Genomic DNA, 10,948 nt, shown 5'->3' on the forward strand with positions numbered 1-10,948 from the left:
TTAGACTTTTCATCAGCAACGCTAACAGCATTAGAGGAACTAGTGCCTTCCTCTCTATTTTTCAATTTAGAGCACTCATTTTTGTAATGACCAAATTTATGGCAGTAATGACATTTAACATTTTTCTTGTTAAATTTTGACTGTGAACTGCCCCTGGATTTACTCCTGTTCTTCTCTGCACTTCTCTTATGTGATCTACCCCTACTAGATGAACCCTTAACAAACAAACCACTGGCTTGACTATCCGTGCCTTGTACACCCAATTTTGTTCTCAACTCCTTAGAGTTCAAAGCAGATTTTACATCTACCAAAGAGATGGTGTCTCTACCATACAACATCGAGTTTACAAAATTTTCAAATGATACCGGCAACGAACACAACACAATTAATGCTTGATCCTCATCATCAAGCTTAATATCGATATTCCTCAAATCCATGATAATCTTATTAAATTCATCTAAGTGTTCAGAGATAGGAGTACCTTCCTTCATTTTGAGCGTGTATAACCGTTGCTTCAAATACAAACGGTTGGTGAGCGACTCTTTCATATACAAGCTCTCAAGCTTGGACCAAAGACCGAAAGCGGTCTCCTCATCGGCAACCTCCCTCAAAACTCCATCTGATAGTGACAACAAAATGACACTATGTGCCTTCTCATCTTCTTCTCTTGACAATGCAGGAGAATCCTCGGATACCTTCCCTTCCAAAGCTTTCGACAAGCCTTGTTGTCGTAACAAAACCTTCATCTTGATGCGCCATAAGCTAAAGCTGTTTTGACCGTCGAATTTCTCCACTTCAAACTTTGCCATAGCCATTCCTCAAGATTTTGCAAAGAGCTTGACGCTCTGATACCAGTTTGTTGGGAATGGACCGAACAAACAAAGACTAAGTTGAAGTAAATAATAGCAGAAGCAACAAAAGAAATGACGATCACACAAAGAACACCAAGATTTAAGTGGTTCAGCTCAATGTGAGCCTACGTCCACTGTAGGGGTCGGTTTCAATGAATTTCACTATGAACAAAAGATGGGAGTACAAGAGTATTGATCACAAAATCCTCAATCCTAAAGCCCCAATACACTCAATGGACTCTTAGGATTGTATACAAAAGGATTCTCAAAACTCTCTCTTTTTTGGCTGCTGAACACCCTTCAAAATGAAGAGAAAATGATGTATTTATAGGACAAGGCGCTAGTCAGAACATTCGCTCGAGCGGACGTCGAGCGAAGTGTCGAGCGCACGTTAGAATTACTTTCTCGCTCGAGCGGACAGTCGAGCGGAGGTCGAGCGGAACTCTCTGGAAGATTTCGCTCGAGCGGACTGTCGAGCGGAGGTCGAGCAGAACCTTAGCTTGAGCCACGGTCGAGCCACAGTCGAGCCACAGTCAAGCCACAGTCAAGCCAAGCCCCAAAAAATACATTTTCAGCAGGAAATCAAGCCAAACTCAACAAAGGCTCTGTTTTGGAAAAACATACAACCCAACCAAAATTTCCACGCCCAGGTCCTAGAGATCAGTCCTCTCATTTTCTTTCACGACAGACAATATTGACTGTGAGGCTCGCATGCACTTGGTATCAAAGAATATTCCAGTGCTGAACTTGTTGAAAAGTCCCCCCTGAACCCATTTTGTTGTCTAGATCCAAGGCATCAGGAGAATTGCAGCCTCCCACCGTCCAAAAGAAGTTGCTGATCCAAGATGGCTGCAGCAACTCCTCATTTGTCAAGATTAACTGTTGTAAGTGTTGCGTCTCTGGCCGGTCTAAAATCACACAAGATGATTTTTAAGTGGTTCAGCAAATTGATTACGTCTACTGGAGTCTCTTTTACTAAATTTGTACGAGATTACAACACTCAACTCTTTCTCTCTCACGTCCTCTCTTTCTCTCTGATTTTCCCTACACCATTTACATATCAGAACTCTCATGTTCTCCTAAACAAGTTGCTAACAATCAGCCTGAATTGATGGCTAACTTCCAGCTGCAGAAGCTTTAGTTGAAAATCAGCATATATGTGCAAGTTTCAACATTCGGTGTTAGAGGATGGTGCATGTACAGCAGCTGTGTAATCTATGCATTCACACTTAAGGTAGTTTTCAACAATAGTCCTCTATTTATCAAATATTGTGGTTGTTTGTCTCCTGTAACTTTTCCTATAAAAAGAGGCTATTCGCAATGGTATAAGACCATCCTCACATAAGGTGAGTGATCAGGGATGTGGGGAAATGCAAAAAAGATCATTTGAGAGATAGAGAGGTTGTTGTCGGTGTTTGTAATTTTGTATAAACATAATATAATCATTTGATTTTGCTCGAGTGGACGTAGATAAATTTCCAAACCACTTAAATAATTTCTATGTTAGTTAGGTTCTCGATGTGTCACAACTTACTGATATTATCGTGGGCTTACATCCAGACAAGTACGGGGAGTCCTGTACTGGGAAATAAGGTATTTGAATTGCGTCATCCTTCAGACCTATTATAATATTATTTAGAGTGGTCTCAAAGAATAGTATTGCGGACGTCGTATCGCAATAGTTAGATACCAATACTTGTCGGAGGAATTGAGCTTGAGCTAGGATGCAACAAAAGCATAGACATTTGCAGGCTGGCAAAGATCAGTCTGTTGGGGCCAGAACGGTTCCGTTGCCGGCCCTAGCGTGAAAGAACTTGCATTCGAACTAGCTGCCGGCTTCATCATATGATGAAGCCGAAAGATGTGTACTGCGTGAGTAATGAAGATCAGGCTGAATATGCATGCCTGATCTTATAGGATTGGCCACAAGCTGATCACGAAAGAAAAAAGACTCTTGATCTATGACAAATCTGTCAAATCATTCTTTTTTTCACACATGGGGGGTTTTTAAGAGAGAGAGACAGAGAGAGATTGTTTCTGTTATGGTGCAAACATTCTACACATATTTGTAAAGCTTAAACATGATGATAATTATGCTCCTTACAATAATTTAGTAGTTAATATCAAGCGCTATTCTTTAGTACTAGCAATTTCTCTGCCACCAAACTGACAAGTAGAAAATTCTTGCTGGCAAAACTGAAGTCAGTTATTCTCTGAAGACCCTGCAGTACTACTCAGAGCCTAACGAGGAATCCAAAAGGAAGTAACACAGTACTCAATGTTTACTAATTCAAAAGCTGCTTTATTGCGGAAACAACTTGTCTTTAAATAGCCTTACAATGACAGAGACCAAGTGATAAACATAGTTACATAAGAACCTAATAGATAGAGATGAGAACACTAATTGATAAGATAAATTCTATGGTTTGATACAGAACTGATGTCTCTAGACTCCAAACTGACCTGCACTGCTACTAGCAGCTTCACGTTATCCTCTCCTGCGTAACATATTCTTTTGCTAATGCATATTAGATGCTAATCAAAATATATATGGAGTTGCAACTGCTGTAAGAGGAAACTTTCTATGAATTGTTATACCAATAGATTCAGACATGTCCAAATCATGTCCACTTGCTTCATTAGGCAACGCCCAATCAAACTTTTGCAGCAGATTAGCCAAAACGAGCTCGATGATAGTGAGGGAAAAAGGAATGCCTGGGCAACTCCTCCTTCCAGCACCAAATGGGATTAATTGAAAGTCATGTCCTTTCACATCTATTGAGGTTGACAAGAACCTCTCTGGGTGAAACTCCTCTGGTTCATCCCATGATTTTGGGTCTCTTCCAATTGCCCATGCATTGACGATTACTTGTGTTCCCGCTGCAATGTCATAGCCCTGTAATTTGACACTCTGAGTCGCTTCCCGAGGAACAAGCAGCGGAATAGGTGGATGCAACCGAAATGTCTCTTTGATTATTGCCTTCAAGTAATGCATTTTATCCAAATCATCCTCTGTTACTTCTCTTTCGTTGCCGGTACTGATCCCTCTCACCTCAATCTGCACCTTCTTCATGGCGGTTGGGTGCCTTAACAGCTCTGTCATTGCCCACTCTAAAACTGTATACACAGTGTCAGTTCCAGCGGCGAATACATCCTGTAATAAAAAGATTGTAAATGTTAAAAAAAGCTGTCAATCATATGTATGTGACACCCAAAAAAAGCATTACATGCAAAACCCTCCTAAAGTGAGCAGACCGTTTTGGTTAAGACTATCTAACACTAACATCCCACCAGTTAGACTTTTACCATTCCAACATAAATAAAGCTCTTGCCCAACACCTTAAATTTGTGTCAATAGTAACACAATGCTAACAGATTTAGAAGTGTTCGTGTCATTTTTCTTGGTAGTAGAAACTTCCAAAACCAAATGCATATGGTGTTTAGCTAGCTCCTATTCTGGTGAGAAAGGAAAAAATTATCTCGTCGGTTCAAACATGTGACGTAATGATACTTCCTACGGTAAACTCAAGAAAGCCAAGAATGAGAACAAAATTACACCGATCGATAGACAATTCCAGGACTCGGCCGGTCTCGCGCTCACGCACACGGTACGAGTTTGCTTACCAGGATTAAAGCCTTGATGCCAACTCTTTCGACAGGAAAACCGATCACGTTTTCCTTCTGAATCCAAAGCAGAACATCGACAAAGTCTTTCTGATCTTCACTTTCTGTATTCACGTGTCCATTGCTCCTGGCTTTCTTCTGAAAATTTGTGTGCTCTTCAAGTACTTCTTCTAGAAAATTATCCAGCCGTGTAGCCACCTTCTCTGCTCTAGCATCCAAGCCATTTACACGGCTCACCCAAGCAAGCCATCGAATATAGTCCCCAACACAGATAATACCCAACAGCTCCCCAAAATCCCCTAAAAGCTCCTTAAATTTGCTCCCACCTTCTTCCCCTCCACTATACTTCCTTCCTAGACTCACCCTGCACACTACATCATTTGTAAGCTTTGCAAACACTTCGCTTAAATTCACAGAACCTGAAGAATAACACGACTGTTTGATTTTCTGAATCATCAGGGAGGTTTCCTCCTCTCTAACACCGCGAAAGGACTGAACCCTTTTGTTACTCAAAAGATGTAGCACGCATACTCTCTTCATCTGCCTCCAGTATTCGCCATAGGGGGCCGATGCCACATCTTTGTAATTGTATAGCAGTTTCTCGTTCATGCTTGATTTGGGCCGGTTTGCAAAGATGAGGTCATGGGTTTTCATGATCTCTCGGGCAGCATCGGCAGATGAAACAACAAGGGTTGGGACGCTGCCAAAGTGAAGCAGCATGAGGGGGCCATGGCGTTGAGCTAAGGATCTGAGTGAACGGTGAGGCTGCAAGCCGAGTTGGTGAAGGTTTCCAATGATTGGGAGCTTTGGTGGTGAAGGTGGTGAGTTATGTTTTGTGCTTGGAAGGGTGGAGGACCATTTGAACAGGAGAAGTATGAAGATGACAGACAAGATAACTAAAACAAAGGGATTCAGGAAGAAGGAAGTGGTCACCTGTTGCCCCAAAAATTGCAGGAAGTTTGACATTTTCTTCTCGATCTCTCGTGTGGCTAAGGATATATCTATTTATGGTCTGTTCGAAGTTAATTCGTAATGTCGCATGGAAGTTTATATGGAGAAAATAATTTTATTTCTAGATAAGAGTTCAGATATTTTCAAATGACAAATGATATGGTGGGGAAATCATATCGCCTAAGCCATTCTGATGGCAATTTTGTAATTCTCTTGAGTGCGTGTGTATAACGATCCCAAGTTAAGATGGAGCATTATATTGGTAGAGCTCCTTTAGTCACTTGGGAACGGAATATACTGAGTGACGTCCCTTGAGTTGTCACTGGGCGACAACAGGCTCGGATGAAACGGTAACACTGTCGTGCCAACTCTGTGGCCCCTCTGCTTGCAGAGCTAGATGATACTTGGTCATGGTACGTGTTGGGTGAGGAGTTGGGTATCGCTCGTTATGAAGTCACATGTATGATCGTTACATATGGTGTGACGATGAGAGTCCAGGTATACGAATAATCCCTATGGGAGATCATGGTGCATACGGTAAAATTGGATAATGAGTCATTTTCTAGAAAAATTGCAGGTTTTGATAAATTGGATTTGTGTAAACCATTTTCTGGGAAAATTTTGAATTTTCTACGTGAGCCCTTTTTTGGAAAAATGGTGGTTATGTTTTCTGGAAATGTTTTGGGCCAAAATCCTGATTTTGACGTGCTTTGAAAAATATTCAGTTTCGGGAAAAATGATATTTTTAGGTCTCATGCATAACCCATCATATGCATACATGTTTGTTGGTTGCATGTATATATTTTATCTCATAGGTTGTTTGGATTATTACTTACCTACGATATCATTCCATAGTACCATAGACTTTTATGCAGATGATGAGGAGGTTGAACCTGAGGATGCAGTTCTGCCGGAGGAGTGATTTAGTGTCACTTGCTCATATATAGGGATTTGTTTCCTGCTTTCGACTCTTGTATTATGATTTAATTATGTTTTACTGGATAGTTGTAATATTTTTAGTATGCTTGAGTTTAAGTGAATTTATATTTTAACAATTATGGTATTTAATTGATTGACTTTAACTTATCCGCTGTGTCTTTTGTTTTATACATATTGTATGTGCACACATTTAGCACTTGTCGTTAGGGTGCATAACCCTTGTTGTCATCATCTCGACACCTCAATTCTCGTATTTTCTCTCGTCAGAGTTGGGGGCATCACATCATCCGTTCCTTACATTCGAAATTGTTCAACGATTCAAAAGATTTCTAGAGCTTTCATGAGGATAAAAATTCTTCCCCCCATGGTGGGAGCTGGGAGATGTGGAAACTTTATTGGATGGTTATTATAAAACTACAACTTATTGGAAGAAAATATTCACTTTTGACATCAAAACTTTGTGCTAAAACCGTAGGATGACAAAAAAATCATAGGCAATGACAAATGCTCTCTGTGCCGATAAGATTTTCATTTGATTTGTTCAACAGGTTAATTTGTATTCCTTTCTTCCTTTTTCTGACAAGACTTTCTTTCCTTTTAGAAAATGCAAATCTTATTTAATAAACTTGGGCTTTAAAGTTTAAAGGGTTTGAAAACAGGGATTCAGATGTTTTATTAGGACTCTAGTATATAGTGGACAAGAAGTCAATAGTTGATAGCTAGCTAGTAAGATTTTATAATATTTCAAGTTATTTCAGTGAAATTTTTTGAATAATATTAAATATTGAATTAAATTTTTAGGGCTTACTTATATCTTTATATCTCTCTTAAGCGAATTCAAAGCCTAAAATACGGTCACCAAATTTTATATACAAAAGGAAGTTGCTACGGTCATCACTCCCACCTCCCGCTGAGAGCTACTATTAGCAGTTTAGTATTTTTTTAACCTTTTTAAATTTTCTTTTTTAAATTCACAACATCATGAAGAAATTCTTTAATCACGAAGCAAAAATTAAAAAATTAAAAATGGCCAGTGGTATCTAGGAGCTGTGGCCTCGCCCCAATTAAGATTTTGGGAGTATTTTCATATCATTTAAATAAGTTTTTTCATTATTTTTATTATTTATTTTACTACTAATAAATTTTTAAGTCTTTATCGCTGACACTATATATTATTACCAGCGTAACAATATATACGCATGTGCATTTATAAATTACCAGTATTTCATTGATCAATTTTCGGCATTTTATAAATGCCACCAATGCTACATAATTATTACTGGCATAACAATATAAACGCCAGAAACTACTTATTTACTGGTGTAAAATTAATCAATGGTCGTCATGTGTTTAAACAATATAAATGTCAAAAAACTCAATACTTTACAAACGTAAAATTTTGTTGGCGTTTTGTGAAATGCTGCTGACGCTATATATTATTACCAGCGTAATATTATAAACGCTGACAACCATGGTTAAAATAACTTCATATAATTAATCAAATATTGGCGTTTGTTGAAACACCACCAAAACTTTATATTATTACCAGTGTAACAATGTAAATGCCGGGAAACTACTAATATCCCGATGCATAATTTCTATATTAGCGACTTTTTTATAAACGCCGCCTAATCTATATATTATTACCACCAACATAATAATTTAAGTGCCGGAAATTTCAATAATTTACTGGCATAAATATTAAGCGCTGGCAAAAATATATATCTACCGGTGCATAAACAAACGATGAGCGTATAAACACCAGCTATAAACATCAGCAATTTTGTGTTTTTTTTACGGGCCCTACCATTATTCTATACAAAACCCAACAAAATAAAATAAAGCAAAGTGTTGTAAGAGCTCGACAGATGCTATTTGGGAAATATATGAATATATAGAATGCATCTAAAGTTTGTGCATTTGGCCATTGAATGTAGAAAACTACATAGCTCATGCATAACTTTAAAAATAAAAAAATAAATAAAAACTTGTTTTTATAAATAAAACAGATTTTTATTAATACTTAAAAATAAGGATAGCCACGAATAGACAAGATACATATAAGAGAAGCTAGGAGCAAGAGATAGATTAAAGTCTAGGATTATAGCTCGAAAGAAACATGGTATTGAAAAAGAAACTTTAAACATTATCCAAAGAGCAATTATCAAAATCCCGATCATTTTTTTCATCCAAATATATCATGGCAACAAAATGATCAAAATACCAAAAAATCTCCATGGCAACAAATTGATGAGATTGGCCTGAATGTGTTGGACCAGATTGCTTGCACAACTCAATTACCTCCATCTATGCTAGCTTTTGCCTGTGCAACAAGCTTGAAGATTTGAAAAGATGCCTACAACAAGGATAGTTAAGTACTCCATGTATTATCAAAACAAACTGGTTGCGTTGCCCTTGAATTTAAGTTGAATATGCTCAAAAACATTATGCTACTATAAGTTTAGCTGTGTATATGTTGGAGAACTAGGTACCTTGTGCAGTTTCTAATATATAATGATCTGCAGTTCAGTATATATAATGATCTGCAGTTTGTAGCTTTGTAATTTTAGTCTTACAACCATACCATGATTTTGGGTTGGGGAATGTGGGCTACGAGACAAGAGTACCATATGGATATTGACATAGTTCTTGTTGTTAAGAAATTCAATTCATACCAAAGGATTTTTCCAGAAACATTGTTACTGACAGAGAACAAGTGATAAACACAGTTACTAATATTATAGTTACAATGCCAGAATTTACTGATATTATCGTGGACTTACATCCAGACATGTATGGGGAGTCCTGTACTAGGAAATAAGACGTGTACTGCATGAGTAAATTGGAGGCAAGGGCGCTCAATGAAGATCAGGTTTTTTTTTTTTTTAAATAAACTTCAATTCAATTCAATTCATGAAGAAAATTACAATTGTGACCAATAAGTCCGGGAACAAGCCCTGATTACAAGCTAACTACTCATCAGTTATACGCTCCCCCACACACAACTTTCCTTGTGCTGGACACTGTCTAAAAAACTTTAGAAAACTCTCCAAAGACACAGCCCTCCTGAGATGCGAGACTCTGTAAAAACAAAGGTGTTCATCTCGGCTTGTCTATGAGAAAAACAACTCATACCACCCCCACCCTCCAAAGAATGGGGGGATTTTCCACCCTCGTCCTCCAAAAAAGAACAGGGACTCACTACCCTCCTCCTCCAAAAGAGAAAAGGGAATAGGCTATTTCAAATTATTCTCATAAAACTACCACACAAAACAAAAAAACAAACACAACCTCCAAAGGACAAATTGCACTATAATGCCCACGCAGCTTCCCACCATTGTCGCCCACTAACACTGCCCTCAACATCCACTAACTGCACTATAATGCCCACACAGCTTCCCACCATTGTCGCCCACTATCACTGCAACCCATAACGGCCGCAGCCCTCAACAACCTGCCAAAACCTGCAGCCAACAAACATGCAGCAAGCATGCCAGAGCAAACGTACACCTCAACGGACTAAACTTCTCCAAAACAAACAGCTACAGGAAGCATACAGCCACCGAAGACCCTAAACACAGACAAAACCAACCAAAAACCCCGAAACCGGCCAGACGGAAGAGCTCAGCCACTGGACCTCTTATTACAAACTGAAAGGAAACAGATGAAAACACAAACCCACAAAAAGGAACAAGACTAAAAAAATGAAAGAACTGAAAAAACAGAAAACTGAAACAACTAAACACTGTCGCCGACCCCCTTCTCCGACCACCATCCCTGAAGAAATCCACCATGAAAAGCGGCTGAGCTCCGCCCTAGAAAGGACACCTTAACCCCCCCCATGTACATTGGCATGCATCCGAAAAATTCCGCGGAAGCTCACCCCAACGCTACAAGCAAACCTTCGCCTTCCCAGAACAAGCCGCCCTGCCCCGCTCTCACAGTAGACCCTCCAACGCATCCCCTCAGCAGACCGTTCTTCCAGCCAAAACAGTCAAGAACACTGGATAGGATCTTTGGTTTTCAACCACCCAAAACCACAGCCATACGTATCCGAGTTCCTCTACCTCCGTCATGTAAAAACTCCCCACCCATATGCATGTAAAAACTCCATCGTGTATAACCATATGCGTGAAATATGGCTGAGAAACTCGGGAAACCAGCTTGGTGGTAGCCATCCATCCGCACAAAGAAGTGGCCAACAGCTTTTATTAACAAGCTAAACAAACGAAACAGACACCGGAAAAGGAAAGCTAAAAAAACAAACTGTAAAAGAGAGGGGAGGGATGGTGGAGCCGAGGCTCCCACCTCCCTCTAGCAGATTCGCCGTGCTTGTTCCCTAGAGAGAAGGGAGTCTTTCTCACTCCTAATGTAAAGATCAGGTTGAATATGCATTCCTAATCATATAGGATTTGCCACAAGCTTCTGATCATGAAAGAATAAAGAACTCTTGACCTATAACAAATCTGTCAAATCATTCATTTTTTCACACATAGGGGGTTTTTAAGAGGGAGAGAGAGAGAGAGATTGGGAGCTTTGGTGGTGAAGGTACTGGTGAGTTATGTTTGTGCTTGGAAGGGTCA

General features: G+C 39.3%; 1 protein-coding gene across 1 annotated transcript; it reads right to left on the reverse strand.

Moving 5' to 3' along the window:
• Positions 1–3,132: 3,132 nt before the first annotated feature.
• Positions 3,133–5,511, reverse strand: LOC122280408 (cytochrome P450 736A117-like). The gene is made up of 2 exons (XM_043091296.1): positions 4,476–5,511; positions 3,133–4,005 (listed from the first exon to the last, which is right to left on the reverse strand). Exons 1-2 carry the CDS (start codon positions 5,439–5,441, stop codon positions 3,391–3,393), a joined length of 1,581 nt encoding a protein of 526 aa, XP_042947230.1. The 5' UTR covers positions 5,442–5,511; the 3' UTR covers positions 3,133–3,390.
• Positions 5,512–10,948: the final 5,437 nt, after the last annotated feature.

The sequence above is a fragment of the Carya illinoinensis genome, chromosome 11 (assembly GCF_018687715.1).
Source record: "Carya illinoinensis cultivar Pawnee chromosome 11, C.illinoinensisPawnee_v1, whole genome shotgun sequence".
NCBI classification, from domain to species: Eukaryota; Viridiplantae; Streptophyta; class Magnoliopsida; order Fagales; family Juglandaceae; genus Carya; species Carya illinoinensis.

Coding starts and splice junctions, on each gene's coding strand:
- LOC122280408 (XM_043091296.1), bottom strand. CDS start 5,441: ATGTCAAACTTCCTGCAATTTTTGGGGCAACAGGTGACCACTTCCTTC. Junction 4,006..4,475: donor GCATCAAGGCTTTAATCCTG/GTAAGCAAACTC, acceptor TTTTTATTACAG/GATGTATTCGCCGCTGGAAC.